The sequence below is a fragment of the Vulpes vulpes genome, chromosome 11, assembly GCF_048418805.1.
Source record: "Vulpes vulpes isolate BD-2025 chromosome 11, VulVul3, whole genome shotgun sequence".
Classification (NCBI taxonomy): domain Eukaryota; kingdom Metazoa; phylum Chordata; class Mammalia; order Carnivora; family Canidae; genus Vulpes; species Vulpes vulpes.
Window position 1 is genome coordinate 52,015,946 of NC_132790.1, and position 20,004 is coordinate 52,035,949.

The 20,004-nt window shown below is 42.9% G+C and overlaps 1 protein-coding gene across 8 annotated transcripts in view; it reads left to right on the plus strand.

The window, feature by feature from the left end:
- Positions 1-20,004, plus strand: part of ENTPD6 (ectonucleoside triphosphate diphosphohydrolase 6) — a 45,234-nt gene that overhangs the window by 17,265 nt on the left and 7,965 nt on the right. For all 8 annotated transcript variants that reach the window (XR_011995361.1, XR_011995362.1, XR_011995363.1 and 5 more), the window contains 7 exons: positions 845-921; positions 4,340-4,483; positions 5,605-5,680; positions 6,349-6,384; positions 7,275-7,363; positions 8,092-8,171; positions 8,780-8,844. Coding sequence is in view for 4 of the 8 variants with exons in the window: in XM_026016345.2 (XP_025872130.1) it covers positions 845-921; positions 4,340-4,483; positions 5,605-5,680; positions 6,349-6,384; positions 7,275-7,363; positions 8,092-8,171; positions 8,780-8,844 (567 nt within the window). In the remaining 4 variants the exon portion in view is untranslated. The remainder of the gene's footprint in view (positions 1-844; positions 922-4,339; positions 4,484-5,604; positions 5,681-6,348; positions 6,385-7,274; positions 7,364-8,091; positions 8,172-8,779; positions 8,845-20,004) is intronic.

Sequence of the window (20,004 nt, forward strand, 5' to 3'; positions counted from 1 at the left end):
CCCGCCCGACTGCTCAGTAGGTCCACTGGCCGCAGCTGGTTCTTTGTCGACCCTTGATACCTTTTGAGTAGACACTGAGCTGGTGCAACAGATTCCGTTAGTCACTCTCTCCTAAGCTGTCATGCATGTCTTATTTACTTTTCATCTGCTTTATTTTTTAACTCAGTCCACTAGTTAAACTTTTATATGCCAGACCTACCTACCTTCAAAAGTGATTTTTAAGCTTTTAAGACAACTTGTCAGCATGTAATCCTTTAATAGCTGTGTTCTGATGTTTTATCTCCAAAGAAATGTCCTTTTAAAAAGTTCTGTCCCTGATCTTTCCTCTTGGGTCTTCATGTCCAGATTTGGGTCAGCATCCCTTGGCCACCAGTGTGCCTCTGAACACTCCCTTGCTGTATGCACATGGATTCAGGCCCCATATAACTTAAGACACTTCTTTAAAAAAAGAAGAGAAAAATACATGTTCTTTAGAACATATACTACGTCCATCCCAGGATAGAGAAATAACTTTTATATTTGTGGTTTGGATCATCTACCCTGCTCCTCTGTTGATTTAATGAGAATTAACCATGTTAAAATTTAGCAGTTTAGATGGCTATAATTTTGTATGTAAATCATAGTTCAGTAAAGTTTTTTTGTTTTTTTTTAACAGTTCTGACAAAAGCGTCAGGTAGAACATCGTGTTTATTTGAGCTAAAGAGGCAGCATTCCAGTCATGCTAGGATTGGTCTGATTTCAGATGTCTGCCTTTCAAAAGGGTGGCTAACCATAATTGCATATATTCACATATTCATGTATATGCTCATAGCTGTACTTTTTTTTAAACATGTTTTCTCCTTAGAAACTCCCACTTTGACCCATGAGACCTTCAAAGCACTGAAGCCGGGTCTTTCTGCTTATGCTGATGATGTTGAAAAGGTAATGATTTTGTCTCATGTCTTTTTGTTCTTCAGATTTGTCTTCCAACTGTGCAGTTTGTTAAAGCCAACTCCCTTTCTCTTGAGTACGTAGGCCTTCTTCACAGAGGAAAACATCTCTGATGGTGCTGCTCTGGGACATTTCCTGCTATCTAGGGTGGTCTAATGAGGGAAACTGGTACAGTGCATGAGGCACTGACTGCTGTCTCTACACCAGGCATGCCACCCAGAAGTGTCAGTGCCATTCAAAAGCACAAAGGCTACAAAGTGGCAAAAAGCAATATTTGAGAGTTTAACCTGTTTTTGTTTCAGTTCCTCCAATTGAAGATGACAAAAGTTGACTAAAACAAAAAAATTGAAGTTAAAAATGTATTATGCAAAATCCACAAAATCAAATAAGTGTAAAAGTAATTTACTTAAACTGTCAAATAATGATTTTCATAAATTTGTAGCTTTTATACTTCTCAAGTCCTTAAAGCTTACAGCTGCACTAATACAGGACACCTGTATTAGTATTTCTGCTAAGGCACTGATCAAACAGACCAGGTAGTAATATAGCTATAAGTTCCTTTTGATTCAGGCGTGTCTTAAAAGCCAATACATCGGGGTGCCTGGGTGACTCAGTTAAGCATCTGCCTTCAGCTCAGGTCATGATCCTAGGGTGCTGGGATCAAGCCCCACCTTTGGCTCCCTGCTCAGTGGGGAGTCTGCCTCTCATTCTCCCACTGCTATCTCTCTCTCTCAAATAAATAAAATCTTAAAAAGCTAGTACATCTTTTTTGCCCACAGGTTCATCTTGACCTTAGACAGTGAAGTCATGGCCTGCTTACCTGTGGCTTGGTTAAAAAACAAATTGGAAACAAAAATTGTGGGATGCGTGGGTGGCTCAGTGGTTGAATGTGCCTTTGGCTCAGGGCATGATCCTGGATTCCCAGGATCAAGTCCCACATCGGATTCCTTGCATGGAGTTGCTTCTCCTCCCTCTGCCTATATCTCTGCCTCTGTTTTTGTGTCTCTCGTGAATAAATAAAATCTTTTAAAAAAAAAAAGAAAAAGAAAAATTGAAATGAGTGATGCTAGAGTAACTATAAGGTAACACATGAGTAAATTAGATAGCTTTAGAATAAATTCATAGGATTTTTTAAATTATACTTGTAGTAGGCAGTACACATTCAAGTGGGACATATTTCACAGCTTCACAAAGCAGATGGTGTGAAGTCCCCTCCTGTTTCAGTCTCCCCAAAGAAGGCTGAGGTCCCCAGTTTCTTATGTGTCCTTCAAGGGCTAGTTGACATACCTGTGAGCAAATGCATCTATAGTCTTCCACCTCTTTATCTTATATATGTAATAGAGTGGCATTCACATTGTTATGTTACTGGGCTTTTGTCACTCAACAATATAACAGATTATTATCAGAATGTGAAGAGCCTCCTTGATTTTTTTTTTTTTTTTTTTGGCAATGATATTGCAGTGTGTGCAGGTTCATTGAATTTATGGAACCAGTCCCCTCCTGAAGGATGTTCATATAATGTCTAATGTTTTACTCTTAAAGGTATAGCAAAGGCTATAGTTGGTCACCTTATATGAACTTCATTACCCACACATGCAAGGGCATCCATCTCAGATGAATTCTTAGAATGAGATTCCTGAGTAAAAGAAATGTATGTTTTCTCCTTGGACAGACATTGCCAAATTGTTCCCATAGCATTGTACCTGTCGGTGATGTCCAGGGGAGTCACAGCTCATCTTTACCAAAGTTGTTACTCACCTCTGCACTGACATACAGGTCTTAGCCAGCTTTAGGATCCCAAGTGTTCTGGCAGGTATAAATGATTCCTCTGGGATTTTCACTGTGAGGAACCCCAGAATTCATTCATGATGTCCAGGGGAGTCACAGCTCATCTGAGGTCACCAGTGGGGTTCTGGTTGCCTGAGTGTAGAACAACAGGACTCTTCCTTTTTTTTTTTTTTTTTTTTTTTTATTTATTTTTTTTTTTTAATTTTTATTTATTTATGATAGGCACACAGTGAGAGAGAGAGAGAGGCAGAGACACAGGCAGAGGGAGAAGCAGGCTCCATGCACCGGGAGCCCGATGTGGGATTCGATCCCGGGTCTCCAGGATCGCGCCCTGGGCCAAAGGCAGGCGCCAAACCCCTGCGCCACCCAGGGATCCCTCTTTTTTTTTTTTTTTTTTTTAATAATAAATTTATTTTTTATTGGTGTTCAATTTGCCAACATACAGAATAACACCCAGTGCTTATCCCGTCAAGTGCCCCCCTCAGTGCCCATCACCCAGTCACCCCCACCCCCCGCCCTCCTCCCCTTCCACCCCCCTAGTTCGTTTCCCAGAGTTAGGAGTCTTTATGTTCTGTCTCCCTTTCTGATATTTCCCACACATTTCTTCTCCCTTCCCTTATATTCCCTTTCACTATTATCTCTATTCCCCAAATGAATGAGAACATACAGTGTTTGTCCTTCTCCGATTGACTTACTTCACTCAGCATAATACCCTCCAGTTCCATCCACGTTGAAGCAAATGGTGGGTATTTGTCGTTTCTAATGGCTGAGTAGTATCCCATTGTATACATAGACCACATCTTCTCTATCCATTCATCTTTCGATCGACACCGAGGCTCCTTCCACAGTTTGGCTATTGTGGACATTGCTGCTAGAAACATCGGGGTGCAGGTGTCCCGGCATTTCATTGCATCTGAATCTTTGGGGTAAATCCCCAACAGTGCAATTTCTGGGTCGTAGGGCAGGTCTATTTTTAACTCTTTGAGGAACCTCCACACAGTTTTCCAGAGTGGCTGCACCAGTTCACATTCCCACCAACAGTGCAGGAGGGTTCCCTTTTCTCCACATCCTCTCCAACATTTGTGGTTTCCTGCCTTGTTAATTTTCCCCATTCTCACTGGTGTGAGGGGGTATCTCATTGTGGTTTTGACTTGTATTTCCCTGATGGCAAGTGATGCAGAGCGTTTTCTCATGTGCGTGTTGGCCATGTCCATGTCTTCCTCTGTGAGATTTCTCTTCATGTCTTTTGCCCATTTCATGATTGGATTGTTTGTTTCTTTGGTGTTGAGTTTGAGAAGTTCTTTATAGATCTTGGAAACTAGCCCTTTATCTGATACGTCATTTGCAAATATCTTCTCCCATTCTGTAAGTTGTCTTTTAGTTTTGTTGACTGTATCAACAGGACTCTTCTTATGTGTCCTCACCCCACCATGCTCCACAGCCAGGGGTGCTCTGTGCCAGCCTGGGCTCTGGGCCCCTCCAACTCGCAGCACTCATTTTCTGCCAATTGGAAAATTAGAAGAAAATGTATTTCTAAGTTGATAAAACCAAAAGAGTTGGTGGAGCATTTGTGACCCTATATGCTGAACTTTGACAGACCCTACTTTTACCATATTCACAGAGCACTTCAGGAATTCAGGAATTACTGGATGTTGCTAAACAAGACATTCCTTTTGACTTCTGGAAGGCCACCCCCTTGGTCCTCAAGGCCACAGCTGGTTTACGTCTGTTACCAGGAGAAAAGGCTCAGAAGTTACTGCGAAAGGTGATCTTACCTGTTTCCCCCTGGGGTGGGTAGCTTCTGATAACTGAAAACACCAAAGATTCAGCCAGTGTCTGAACAGTCCAACAGGCTATGTAGAAGCTTCCTGAAGAAGAAAATACATCAGAATGTTAACAGCAGCACCTTTAGCTCTTCCTGTTTTCTAGAACGAACTGGTGTTGTGTAATAACAGCAACTTTGTTTTAAGAATACACTGAAGCCTTTTGAAGGGCTTCCTTCAGTGCAAAGACTAGATGCTTATAGAGGGCCATGGAAGCCCAGGTTCCTGCTGCCTCATCTCCAGCTCTCCGTGTTCTCATGGAAACTTCTTTTGGTTTCTGGTTCTTCTTTTGCTCTGATGCACAGATATAACTGCTGAGGAGGCCTTTGCCCTTCTTCTGCCCAGGTCTAGCCCTCACCTGGCTGGGATTGACACCAGGCAGCCCTGCAGAAGGGTTCTATTTCTTACAGGTGCCTGGATAGTTCTTACTGTCAGGCAAATGAGGGAAACTGCCTTCAAAAACTCAGTCCCTCTCATGCTCTGCACTGTTTTTAAACTATGCAGCCGCTAAATGATGAATTGTTGCACATTGGTCAGGATCCCTTGTGAGAGTTACCCTTACATGCTCAGGTCAGAACGTGGGCCATAGTGCGATTGAGATGTGCAGATACCAAAGGTTCTTTGTGTCAGTACTTGCTCAAAAATGGGGAAGCAAAGGCACCCAGAGGCAGCTGCTCACTGCTTTCACCTCCCCGGTGCAAGGTTTTCCTGGGTCCCAGGCTGAGCTCTGCCTTGAGGGGTTTCCAGTGCCTCATCTCCAGTCTAAAGCAAGGCAGTGTTTGGGGGCCCAGCACACTCAAGGTGCCCCTGAGCTCTTCCAGCCCAGTGTGGCTCTAAGACAGGGCTCTTCAGAATAGCATCTACCTCTGCCAGCACAGGCAGTAGATAAGGATACCACTTGCAGAGGACTACAGAACTATAAAAGAAAAAAATAAGCTTTGTTATTTCACAGCACCAGCTAACGCCCTCTGCTGTTTTGTTACGATCTGCTAAAAGCACAGTGTAATTGGGAGCTTTGAGTTTAGATTGTAAAATATAAAGATGTGTCTCCCTTTACATCTAGGTGAAAGAAGTGTTTAAGGCATCACCCTTCCTTGTAGGAGAGGACTGTGTTTCCATCATGAATGGAACAGATGAAGGTAGGATCTCCAGAAGCTCTCTGTTGTGATGAGGCTGTCCTGGGAGACGGACCATGTGCAGGGCTGCTGTTGGCATCCCAAGTGGGTGCTTTCTCCTTGGTCAGAAGTGGGCAAGCAAGAACTAAAGTGATGGCCCTACTCCATTCACAGTTTAACTGTCTCCAAGGAGCTTTGGGGGACCAATATTAGAGACAGTGTCATCTTGACTAGCTCCAAATCTGGCACAGGTGAAGTTTCTGAAAACAGATGTTTTCAGCTTTAAGAAAATTTAGGGAGAATCTCCAATTGCTATACATTTAGAAGTTTGCTATTGCATTGTTAATGCTGAGAGAGAGATCATCAGGTGCTTCACCAGCCCCTGATTTTTAAAATATGATGAAGGAAGGGGAGAGCAACATTTGGTTCTCTTCAAAAAGAGGAAGTTCATGATAAAGAATAGGAAGTAGAGACATTTGGCAGAGTGCTGTAGTGTTTTAGTTTGGCATCTTCTGGAACAGTCTGTCAGAAACTGTTGGGTGACTTGACGACTGATGCCTCTTCTGTAGCTGGTCTGAGGGAGGAGTGAAGGACACTCACTTCGAACTCCTAGAATCTAAAAGTGGTCATTTGAGTGCATGTTTCCTTTACAGCATCTCAGGTGGTTCATGTGCTGTGACCTTTTCTTGTAGGTGTTTCAGCATGGATCACTGTCAACTTCCTAACAGGTACATTCTCCCCACCCCACCCCCAAAGCTCACAGTTCACAGGTGCCATTCTGGACAACAAAGGTCTCATATCCACCCTTTAAAATAACCCGCTGGGTTTCTCCAGTGTTGCTGGCCCAGTGTAGGGCAGGTAGGGCACACATCGACCTTGCAGATAAAAATGCTAGGAAAAGTAGCTTCTCTGTAGGCCTGGTTTTCTCCAGCATAACTCCTGCCCCTTCTTCTGCAGCTTCCTCTGCCAGGGACCCCATCCTCTCCTGTCTGAGGGAAGTCATGAATAAAACCAGTCATACCTTAGGTATTAAATGGGGTAGGAATGCTCGTCACTAGAATTGAATTCCTCTGCTCTAGGTAGAGCAGGAAACAAACTTCTGTTCTTGGAACAAGGTGGTAAGGAGTCATTTTTCTTAGATTACTCTCAGTACTGGTTGATTTTTGTCCCTTTATTATAATCATGGCAAAGAATAATGTGTGTGTGACATATGTATGAAAAAGAAGTTGTGTAGCAGAATTTGCCCCTTGTGGGGTGGAGAGCCATGTTAGGGGACAGGTTAGGAGTGCGGTGCTGCAGAAGGCATACCTCTGGGCATGAAGGGACATCGGGGATGTCGGTGTCTCTGGGGGTGAGCCGTGATATGGCAGGTCCCACGTCTCTGCTAAAGGTCAGTGTTGTCCTGTTGTTTAAATTAAAGCCACAGCTGGCGGAGCCACGTTCATGTCCCTTAAACGTCTGTATCCTTCCATGAAGATTGTTAAATACCCACAGCTGTTCTCTGTTTTTCTTTCCACTGAGGTGGGGGGTTGGTTCCTGAACTCTTCGCTTTTTCGGCTATTCTCATCTATTTACTAAAGTGACATTACTGTGTTGGTTTCTACTTACTGTGCTCCAGGCAGTTTGAAAACCCCTGGAAGGAGCAGTGTGGGTATGCTGGATTTGGGCGGCGGATCCACGCAGATCACCTTCCTTCCAAGAGTTGAGGTAACTGGCCCCTGCCTCCCCACTGTGGCCCCCACCCTCCAAAGGCCACCTACCCCCCAGGAGTGTAGCCCCTCAGGAGAAGCCCGTTGACCTGGTACGTCTAGACCTGTGCAGTCAGTTCTTGTCCTCCAGGCCAGATTCATTCACAGTCAATACTTTTAAACTTGATTTTAACTCTGCCTGGGGGAAATAAATGGACATTTTATTTTTAGTGGAGTGATAGATTAGATACTACCTGGAATCCTCAAGGCCATAGGATGTGAGATGCCCCTCCTCCCCCAGGGAAAGCCAAAGAAGGGGCCTGGCTCCTAGTCTGGCTCCCAGAAGGGGAGAGAACCTCAAGCCCTGTGTGATAGGACATTGTGAAGAGATGAAAACACTTCTGATCTAGACCATCTGCTGCTTTAAGCACAGTGCCTTCCTCACCCACCACTTTTTTATTATTATTTTTAATTTTCAATGGAAGAGCATTTAAATTTACTCATAATTGTCTTGCTTGGGCCATATTTGTCAGAATGGTAAATGTTACTTATAAGAAGAAAAAACATTTCATTTTGGACACTTTTAGGTTTTCATTTTAGACATTTTATTTTTCATGGCTTGTTCAGTCTCTTTTGCAACATGTCACTCAGTGAAAAACTAATTTAATTGAATACATCTATGAATATACTGGTGTTTTCAAATGAGAGGTCAACAGGAAGTATAGCACCCCTCATGTTCTTCCTCAGGACACCCTCCAGACCTCCCCACCTGGCTACTTGACGTCACTCCAGATGTTTAATCGGACCTACAAGCTCTATTCTTACAGGTTTGTTTTGGGAGTGGGGGGTGAGGGGCTGCCCATCCAGGAATGTGGCTCAGCTAGGCCTGTGCAGTAACCAGAGCCCCTGGTCAGGAACAGGAAAGCCCCTTGCTTGAGACTCTTCCTCCAGCACTTCCTCCTCCCTTATGACACCTTCCTCTCCTGCCTTCTCCCTGCTTCATTTTTCAATTCACCTACAGTAAAATTTCATTTCTTATTTTGTGTGTGCTTATTTTGCTCTGCTTTGGAGGAGGTTTCTCAAAGGTGGGAAAGAGGCCATGGATTCTGCAGGAATTTTCTGGGCCATCTGTTTACCACCTGGCACCTTCAGGACATTCTTGATGTAAAGCATACATACTCCATAAAGATGAGGGAGCATGTGTCCTTCACTGGCATCCACTGCTCCTAGGCAAGCTCCTGTCAAGTAATAAATGCCCAAAACTCCACAAAGGGAGGCTTCTCGAAACAGAAAATCTGCCTTGCCACAGGTTTCCCCTCTCTCCCACTTGTTTTGGATTCAGGCCAGGTGAACATACTTGAGGCAGAATTGAAGATATTACCAGGCACTTCCCATGACAGGCCAGCCCCCCTTACCCAGGATTTTCTTTCTACAGCTACCTGGGGCTTGGACTGATGTCAGCGCGGCTCGCAATTCTGGGTGGCATGGAGGGGAAACCTGGTGAGTAGAATGAGAGTTCAGAGCCCTCCCTCCTTGCTCAGCAGGCTTGAGGAACCCCTCAGGAAAGATGTTCCTGCCTGCTACCGTCCCAGCAACCCACTGGGCCCTGGTTCACAGGACTAGGGGAGCCCAGGGGGGATGTGTGTGGAAGAATGTGCCCCACAGCTCGTTGCCACTATGATGGTGACAGATGGTGATATGTTTTACCTGTGTGTATATGCTAAGTTATTTTTTAGAAGGAAGAGATGCTAGAGAATTCATTTCTCAAACACTGAGCTCTGCAATTTTAGCTACCAAGTAACTGTGTTTAGTCGTCTGCTGCATTTGGAGTGGACTGGTTCTTAAGGATCCAAAGGAAACCTTATTCTTCATGACAGTACAGGACGGGACATGATTCTGTGGCTGCTGCCATGGAGCTGGGGATTGTTTTTCCCTCATTACAGTTATTCTAATGTTGTGAGAATGTCCCTCCATTTTCTCTTGCTCTGTGAAAGGATCATTAAACATGGACTTGGCCCTTCCTGCAGAGAACTAGACTAGAGACAGAGCCTATATCAGGTTAGGATGTTTCCTTCCAGGTCTTCTCTGATCTTTCCTGGCTGAGGAGATGGTGCTGGCCACCAGGGTACATGAACTCATAGGAGGTATTAGGGGATCACTGTGCCCCAATTTGGAAATAGGGAGCGCTGCTCTAAGGCTGGCATTGGCCTGTCGTTCCTGATAATGTCAATCCAAAGACTTTAACCCATGCCCCTGGTCCAGACGTGAGCATGTGAGCCCATGTGTACCCTCCAGCCACATGTCGTTCCCTCAGGCCTGACTCTCCTTGCCGCACACCTGCTCCCCTCCACAGGCCTAGCACTTCTCTGCACTTCTTCCAAGGGCCTGGTGGTTCTGACAGGCGGTAATATTCAACCGGAATTTTTGTTTTTCATGTATATCTTCACTTATCTTCATGTATATGTTCACTTATTTCAAATACTGGTATTTAATCTCATTATGGAATTCCCTCTGTTGCAAACCAAAAACATGTCCATATCTCAGAAACACCTGCAGCCTTCACTCTGGGGCCGGAAAACCCCAATTTAGCCAGCAGGAAGAAGGCAGGTACCCATTTGCCTGTCCATGGCTAGCCTTAAAATCCCATCAGCTGCATGAACATATGGGGCTGTATGTAATACCTGCCAAGAAGGGTATGGACAGCTTTCTGCCCCAGAGGAAACATCTCCCTGTTGTGTTATCTGTTGTTGCACAACAAATACACACCAAACTAAGTGGTTGAAACAGCAGTCATTTTATTACAGTATCTTGTGAGGGCACAGGCTTGAGCTGGGCAGTGCCTCTCCTGGGACCCCTAAGGTCTTGTGTAGTGACAGCTGGGGTGGCTGGGTGAATGTCTTATACCTCACTGCTCCTCCACGTGGCCTCCTCCATCAGAGCAGCCTGCATTTTCCCTGGCAGCTTGGGAAGGAAGACTGCCCTAAAGTCACGTGCCATCATATCCCTGTACATTCCGCTGGTGAGAGCAGGCCCAGGCCAGAATCAAGTGCAGGCATAGGGACTCACTTCTCAGCATGCACGTCCTTGAGAGGTGGCATTGTGGGGCCAGCCTTGGAGGCCAGCCAGCATGCTTCCTTTGTTATTTGTGGGGCCCCAGATTTTGTGTTGTGGGGTAGCACAAAAACATGGCATGGTGGCATTGTCCGGGGCCTGCCATGTTACTTGCAGCCTCATTCATCTATAAAACTGGGTGCTGTTGGCTCCCCTTCTATTAGAGTGGTTGTGACAATTGACCAAACAGCACTTGGCCCAATGACTGAACCCTGAAGCCCCCTCAGTGCATGTAAGTTGGAATTGGCTATGTCTCTAGAACTGAAGAGGCTGGGGTAGCTTCTGTGATAGAGAAAGGCTTGCCTCTGCTAGTTGAGCTGGAATGTTTCCACAGGTCAAGTCTCATCTGGCAAAAAGGAAGTGTGTTTCCTTTGGGCCCCCCCAATCTCCAGTACCTTCATTACTAGTTTTCGGGAGGAAATAATTTACTCCTGCCCTTCAAGATTCTTTTGACCTGTCTATTAAGTTGACATAAGACAGATTAATATAAGAAAAACAAATTTAATTCTGTATGTACAGGAGCTCCATAAGAATATGACACCCAAAAACAAGTCAGGCAATTGACGCTTATATGTTGTCTTGAACTAAGGGGGAGAAGAGGGGTCTAGGGCTTTAAAGGGGGGAGGATAATACATAGTACAATAAGAAGAGCAGATGTTTGGTCATTAGATGTTTGCCCTTCCATATAGAGGTCATTCTTAAAAACTTCTCTCTGGTAACAGCTGTCTTTCTGGGCCAAACCCCATATTTAAATTCTTTTAGGTAGTTCAGAGAAAGGTAAATGTTTTTCTTGAATCAGCTGGGTCTTGATTGCCTTTAGCTCAAAATAGTCTGCATCCCAAAGTGGCATATTTTGGGATGATGTATTCTACTTCCTCTCAGTCCTGTCTTTGAAATTTCCCTAAGAAGTTTCACAGTCCAGGCACATGGGTGGCTCAGTGGTTAGGCATCTGTCTTTGGTTCAGTGTGATCCCGGGGTCCTGGGATCAAGTCCTGCATCAGGATCCTTGCAGGGAGCCTGCTTCTCCCTCTGTGAATGTCTTTGTCTCTCTTTCTGTGTCTCTTATGAATAAATAAATAAAATCCTAAAAAAAAAAAAAAAAGTCACAGTCCAGAATTCAAGCTGCCAGATTGCTCCATCTCACTGAACCAGGCTCCTAGTCCCGATAATAGATGGGTTCATTTAGACCGTTGTGTCTCATTTCAGGAGGTGGTGATGCAGGGAGGGTTCACAAAGTTAGGCCTCTGGTACAAGAAATCAGTTATTTAATAAAAAAATAATGGTTAATGATTGGAACAGATTATAATCCCAGTTACTGTGTTCTGAAGGCAGACATTTGGAAAGATTTCTAGATGTCTGGCTTGAAGCACCTTCAGACAGAGTGAGGGTAGGCAGAGGCAAACTGATAGGTTTTCCTGTTGCAGTTTGAATGTCTTTGGTGATCTTTCTGATCGGTCCATACAGCAGTAGGCATGAAGATTATCCATACATGAACTGTTGTGGTTTCTCTCAGGTGAATATCAAATCATCCAGCCTAGGTTGCATGGCTTTGAAAAAAAGGCAATTTTAGTTCTCAGTGATTCCAAATCAAAGGGGAGGGAGAAAAACTGGAAATGTTGGTTCGGAGAGTTACAGCCAAATACCAGAGGAAAGTAAAATAATGAGGATCCAGTCCAACTTACAGGCAGACAACAAAACCTCGAAGACGGCAGGAGTAGAATCTCATACCTATAGTGTATACCGTGGTTTCTACTGAAACAGTTTTTCTTTGCACAGTCACCCCGTTTCTACCAAAGATAAGTAAGACTAATTTATTTGCAGATTAAGTCTAGTTTCAATAAATTTGGTCTGATTACTTGCATAAGTGCAGCAAGAATAGGGATAGACTATTTAGGCTCTTTTAATCCTCTTTGCTGGAACTTTTCATAATAAATCTCCAGTTGAAGTTTTTAAAAGCCTGTTGAAGCTAGAAAGTCAAACCTAGGCCATTAGACTTTACCTCCAATACCTGTAGATTTGAGTGAATTCCTTTCTTTAGATCTCCAAAAATATCTCTTGTGCCTGCCAGGAAACAACCTTTTTAACTCACCTGGTAAGGATGGTAGGAACCCTGCAAGCAAGGTACCAGGCTGTTTTTTCCATGGGGCTTCATTGGCTTCATAAAGTCAGCCTTAGTTCCTTCAAGCTGTCTGGTCATTTCTGAATTTACACATATCCTTCTCAAATATGACATTCCAGTCAAAGCCTTTGCAGTATAACCAGTGTTTCCAGTTGTGTGTGGATACACAAGAACAGATTCTTACTAAACTCATGCACATAACTGCATGAGGTGCATTGCCAGGAGAATAAGAATATTCACTGAGTTTTCTTTTTTTTTTTTCTAAAGATTTTATTTATTTATTCATGAGAGACAGAGAGAGAGAGAGGCAGAGACACAGGCAGGGGGAGAAGCAGGCTCCATGCAGGGAGCCCAACGTGGGACTCGGTCCCAGGTCTCCAGGATCAGGCCCTGGACTGAAGGTGGCACTAAACCACTGAGCCACCCGGGCTACCCTCACTGGGTTTTCAAATTGTGGAAGGATCAGATAGAAAAAGTAAAAAATTTCCTTAAATCTGGAAAAACAAAACTTAAAGAACAGGCAGTGTTTCAAACAACTCATAAAAATGATAATCTTCCTACTCAGTTTGATCAGTTCTATGTACTTAATAATTGTTCCCCTTAAATCCAGTTTTCCCTTTAGTTCTGGAAATTCATAGCCAGCCCAGTTTTATGGTCTTTAAGGTTTTCAGAAACCTCCAGGTTTCTGACAAATTTTTGACAAGTTCACCTGTCCGAAGTCCTTTTCTTGAATCTCCTTGAAGAAAAGTGCTTTTGCAGGAACACTTTCACAAAACATCAGAGTGAAACTGTAAGTGACAAAAGACTTAAAATGCCCATTGTAAAAGATCTGATGAGAGTTCACTGTAGCAGACCTGACAAGTCTGGTTATTTCTGTGGTATGCAATATTTTAAGTTAACAGCTAGAATTATGATTGATAACATTATACCAGGGCATATCAGAATTTTAGGAATTTCATAAAACTTCTGTAATACTTATGCTAATTGTTGGACTGGTGAGACTGGGGACCTCAAAATGGCTGACCCAAGGCCAGCAACCTCCCAACAACTCCGCCCTACCCCCATCTTCCCGCCAACGCCACCTTGCTGCCCCACCCCCATCTTCCTGCCAATGGCGCTTGCCGCCCTACCCTAACTTAGCTTACGAAACCCTAACCCTTGCCCTAACCAGAAAAAAAAAAAAAAAAAACAAGACCAGGAAAAGACTGAAAACCTGAAAAACACCACCAAATAAGGAAACCTCACCCCATATTTCCCTACCAACCCTCCCGCCAAAAACTCCTCATAAACCCTCCTGCGACCTGCCTGGGGGTGACTCTCCTGGCCCACGACTCCCCTGCTCTCTCTCTCCCCTGCGGGCTGTGGAACCTCACCCCAGAGTGTATCCCATTAAAAGCCTTTTTCGACCAACTTTTGCCTGGCCTCTCTCTTTCATTTCACTACTAACCGGATTAAACCTGACACTAATAACGTTTACGTATATAGTATAACCTAAAATTTTTCATCACTTTCTTGACATGCTTAATAGGTATTTAACATACTAGATAAACTCAGTGTAACATCTCTTTTTATAAAGAGAGAGAGAGAGCATATTTTTTAGATGTCCTAGGGGCCCTCTTGAAAATCTCAAACTGAGTTTAAGGGCATAAAAGATTTCATTTAGAATTTGATTTTGGAAATTTGTCAAAAATTTCACGAGATTTAGACACTTGACTAAATAGGATCACAGATCATTATGCTTATCTATTTAACCAAAGTGACAAAGGATTTTTTTTTAAGATTATTTATTTATTTATTCATGAGAGACACAGAAAGAGAGGCAGAGACAGAGGCAGAGGGAGAAGCAGGCTTCATCCAGGGAGCCTGACATGGGACTCGATCCTGGGTCTCCAGGATCACACCCTGGGCTGAATGCAGCGCTAAACCACTAAGCCCCCAGGGCTGCCCATGAAAAAGGATTTTAAGGGCAAATACAAAATGTTACACAGCTATGAACAAAACTATTCAAAGACCTGATAAAACACAGAAAATTATTTTGATGAAATATCTGCTTTTTGAAGAATGGTTACTTACAAGGTGACAAAAAGCCTTTCACAGGTAGTCCCAGAAAAGTGTCCTTTCAGCAGGTGAAAGAACATTTAATTTTGGCTTCATATAAGTACACTACTGATTGTAAAGCTTCATTTGATAACCATTGAAATCAGTTCATTCAGTTTTAGCCAGCTTACCCACACGAGGTAAGATTTTTCTGTCTTTCCAGCTTTCCTTTTTTTTTTTTTTTTTTTAAAGATTTTATTTATTTATTCATGATAGTCACACACAGAGAGAGAGAGAGGCAGAGACACAGGCAGAGGGAGAAGCAGGCTCCATGCAGGGAGCCCGACGTGGGATTCGATCCTGAGTCTCCAGGATCACACCCCGGGCCAAAGGCAGGCGCCACCCAGGGATCCCTCCAGCTTTCCTTTTAATCAGTCTTTATTCTCTTCTTTCCCATCTGTAAATAACCAGTTTTCTTGGGACAAATTTACTTTATTTCCTTAACAAAAATCCTCTTTAGGGGTGCCTGGGTGACTTAGGCAGTTAAGCATTGCCCTCAGCTTACGTCATGATCCCAGGGTGCTGGGATCGAGTCCCACATCAGGCTTCCTACTCAGCAGTGAGTCTGTTTCTCCCTCTGCCTTTGCCCCTCCCCCTGCTTGTGCACATGTGCATGTGATAGAATGTGCACATTCTATCTCAAATAAATGGATAGAATCTTAAAAAGAAAGCCTCTTCACACCTCATGCCTCTTCTTACCAAAAATAAACCTTTGCATACAGAGTTGTTTCTCTTATATTATATTGTTTTTATTAATTTTAGTTACATATATTAACTAGAATTAATTCTAGAACCCTGGACTATGAAGTAAACAGTAGTGAACTGTGTCACACCAGCATTGTTTAGAACAGCAAACTTAATGAATACATTTAATAATTCCTAGAGACATGCTTACTCATGATCCAAAAACCTTTCAGTTATTCTATAAAAGGAAGTAATAGTGTATAAATCTATGTTAAGCAATTAAAAGCATATAAATCTATATCCTGTGCTTTATCTTATTTAAAGATGGTCTAGATATTTAGTGAATTTAACTTAATTCATCAGTTAGCAAAAGTTTAAAGTTTCAGTTTAGGGCAGCCCAGGTGGCTCAGTGGTTTAGTGCCGCCTTCAGCCCAGGGTGTGATCCTGGAGTCCCCGGATTGAATCACACGTCGGACTCCCTGCATGGAGCCTGCTTTTCCCTTTGCTTGTGTCTCTGCCTCTCTCTTTCTCTCTCTCTCTCTGTCTGTCTCTGTCTCCCTCATGAATAAATAAATAAGATCTTTAAAAAAAATAAAGCTTCAGTTTATCTGAAAGATTTGGGAAAACCATTTTTAAGTACACATACCATAAAACATAATTATTGCTTTTAAAAAGTTCACCTAAGAAGCTTTTATACTACTTATGTCTATTGAATTTACTTATTCTTAACAACTGTTAGACTGCTCCGTGAGACACTAGACAAAGTCAGCCATTATCCCAAGCTATGTTTCTTGCTGACAAATTTTTGTAAGAGATAGCTTGAACTCATTTGACCTTTAGTAAACTGAGGTAGAATAAAGTATTATATTTCATACTGGTAACTTCTGAAGATATGCCTGTCTTAAAACTTAAACTAGTTTTTATTTACTAAGGATTAATACTTGGAGATGGCTGGGTGGCTCAGTGGTTGAGCATCTGCCCTCGGCTTAGGGCATGATCCCAGGATCCAGGATCAAGTCCCACATCAGGCTCCCTGTGGGGATCCTGCTTCTTCCTCTGCCAATGTCTCTTCCCCCCCCCCCCCCCCCCCGTCTCATGAATAAATAAATAAATCTTTACAAAAATAAGGATTAATACTAGATCACATGACTTGAAAAACATTTGGGTTAGTTTCTTTTTAAAAAATACTTTTCTTTTAATTTTTTAAAATAGACTCTACGCCAAAGTAGGGCTCAAACCCAGGACCCTGAGATCAAGAGTCACAGGCTCCACCGACTGAACCCACCAGGTGTCCTTGGTTACTGATATATTCCTGAGAATTCAGTTTATATAAGCATTTAATTTCTTTAAAACAATTAAGTACAGCTTTTTTTTACAAATTAGTTTTGTTGATATCATTTGGACATAGAAGATTGTACCCAACTTCAGTACATATATAGAATACATAAACATACTGACAGATGCAAACTGAGATCTTACAGCTTTTCCATACACTTAAAATTTCCCTTGAGGCTCAGTTCTAAGTAACCATTCCCTCTTTTTTCTTCTGATAAGAATTATCACCCTGAATTTTGTATTTTAACTTTTAAATCTCAAAGGCACAGGAAGAGGGCAAGTTAGAGGTCTTTTAAGATAAATGGGGGGGGGGGGGCGATTGGAACAGGTGAACTTTCAGCTGCCTCTAAAGCTGCATTTTTAATTTTGTAAAAAATTTGTAAGATAAAGACAGTTGCTCTCAATTCCTTAAAAGAATAGGGTTGCAGCCTAAATGACATCATAGGTTGATCCACTCATCCAACTACATTATCTTCAATGTTTTTTTGTTTGTTTTAGAGAGTTGGGATGTTTTAGTCAATCCTTTTACAGAGGCTTCAGAAGGTTTTTCTTTCCCTCTGGGTACGTGGTTTCATTTTAGCTTAAAGGAGGAGACCTAAAAAATCCTATCAGGCTCTGAATATCAGTTTCCAGTCTGGCCAGTCTCCAACCACAGAGCTATTTAAAAAACTCTTAAATATCTTGTCATTTTTCAGTCAGGACAAACAGCAGATGTTTTGGGGGAATAATGCAGTATGTCTTTATAAAGTCTGTATAAAGCATTTTAACAAAGGCCTCGTTTCTGAGTGTACATTTTAACCTTAGACCTTCGCCTTAGGAAGAAAAGCCTTTCTATCAGCCCCTAACATCAGCTTTCAGCTGATCATTTGTAGGAGGGCCTAGGAGAAATGCTAGTCATCTGTTTCCTCTGGAGTAGATGGGGGCGGGGGTAGAGGATAGTGTTGGTTCCAGAGGGCTGTCTGGCTTGTCTGATAACTACAATATAATCATCATCATGGATGAGAAGAACACCCCTTAGCTGTCCAACAAGGTCTCTATGAGTGGGGTTGTGATGGACATTGTTTAACTCCTCTTTTAAATTGGTAGGATCCTCTGAAAGTCAAGGTTTTTATGGTCTTTTAAGAGCTTTATAATTGAAAAAATCCACTGCTGTCTAGGCGACGGGAATTATTCAGGCCTAGGATATAGCTGCAGAGGACATTACACAGGAAGGCCTGAAGCTGGCAGAGCCTGATTATAGAGACCTGCAAAATGAGCCTTCTTTGTAAACCTTATTCTCCCCTGTGGGTGCTTCTGTTAAATTTGCTCTCTGGCTTTTAGTAATTACATGAGTAACCTGTATATCCTAGGCTTAGAGGTCAGGCTGCAGTATTCTCTGTAAATCTTGTAGGGAAAGGGCAGCTAAAACAAGCAGCTAGGTGTTTAAGGAATGTTCTGGGGAAGTTTGGGAGTTAAGAGAATTTGCTGAGGAGACAAGGTGAGATTTTAAGAAGGGAAATTGATGTTGAATGGGGACTTTAATTTTTGTTCTGAGTCTAATTTGTTTTTCCCTCCCCCATCTTACTAAGAAATGAATCCCTAAAGCTTACCTGTTATATCTCTCTGTGTCTATTTTTTTTAAATTAATCTTTCCATAGGTACCAATAAGACAGTTATTTAGGATGAGAGCTCTCAAACATATTTTTCTTTCTTTCAAATACTGTCAATTCAAAATATCCATCGTCTGGCCATTGGTGAGCAGGATCTTACATTAATCTCAAAAGTGGCGCAAACCAGTAAGCCTTTTTATGGCTTAACCATGAATTTAAGAGGTGTCCCAGAAGAGGGACAAAAAGATGCAACCCTTACAAAATCCAGAAAGTTTACTCCCAGAAATAGTCTAAGAAAGTAAAGCCCTTTGTTGTATAGGCAATAAGAATGGTGTAGTGAAAACGCTCTCTCCAGTTTCCTTTTTTTTTTTTTTTTTTTAATATTTTATTAATTCATGAGAGAGAGAGAGGCAGAGACACAGGCAGTGGGAGAAGCAGGCTCCATGCAGGGAGCCCGACGTGGGACTCGATACCGGGACTCCAGGATCACGCCCTGGGCCGAAGGCAGGTGCTAAACCACTGAGCTGCCCAGAGATCCCTCTTCTCCAGTTTCCTGTGAGAATGTGAAGCACCTCTAGTCACAGACCTGCGAATCTGACACCAGGCAGGCACTACTAGAATGGGACTTCTTTAGCACTAACAAAATAGTGAAGGTTGAGATGACAAAAACCCCTTATGGACCATGATCCCTGTAACAAACTCCTGAGAGTTGGCCCAGAGTCAGGCAGAAGGTGCTGTTTAGGACTTAAAGTATTAGAATCCCAAGCTATTCAATTGGCCACCGAGATGCATATGATATGTACAGAGAGAACATTCTCACTGGTCGTAAAGACAAGCTCTCAAGACGTGAACAGGATGAAAGGAAAACCCCTTATAGGCATATTAACAGTTTTATTAGCTGAGCCTTTGGTATCTCAGAGCCAAACTATACTGAGGAAGGATATGCTACTGGGTTGGAGATTGTGAGGTGTTTTACTGAGTACCTTGCATGGAAGTTTTCTTGAATTTGACAGGTGACCCAGTATCAGTCTGGCCTGTTGTGTGACTAACTCATCCTAACACAGAAGTCTTTGGGTTCGGTAGGGAGCACTCTAACAGCTTTTAAGTGCTCAACCCATGCCTACCAGTTTTGCGGCTTTGGCTTCCAAGATGCCCCTTAGTTACTGCCCTCACCTCATGTGCACATTGGCCCAGCAACATTTGTCTAAACAGTGGCCTGGTGAGAAATGTGAACTCATCAGTCTGTGAGTCCAGCTTGAACAGAAGGTTTATAGGACCTAGGCCTGTGTTCTGCCCTGTGGTTTTCATTCTTATGACAACACAACAGACAAGAGACAAAAAAGCGGTGACCGTCTCTGGGATGAAAAGCATCAATAAAAAAGTAAAGAGTGCTCACAACAAATCTTTACTAGAGTCATTATACCCTAGGAACTGGTCCCTCAAATATCTTCTGCTAATCTAAATTTAGAAGAGGGGAAAAAAAAGATTCTCACCACTTGCTTCCACCAGACCCTGCAGGCAGAGATCCAGGAGTCTCACATGGTAAGAATTCTTACCTTCTGTTAAGTTTTCTTTTAATGAACACGGAGAAAATTAAAGACAGAGCCAGGTGGTAGGTTTGAGAGTGCTTTAATGGGGAGCGCTCCCGGGTGAGGTTCCGTGACTCGGAGAGGAGGCCTGAGTCAGGGAAGTCGCACCCAGGCAAACCACAGGGGGATTTATAA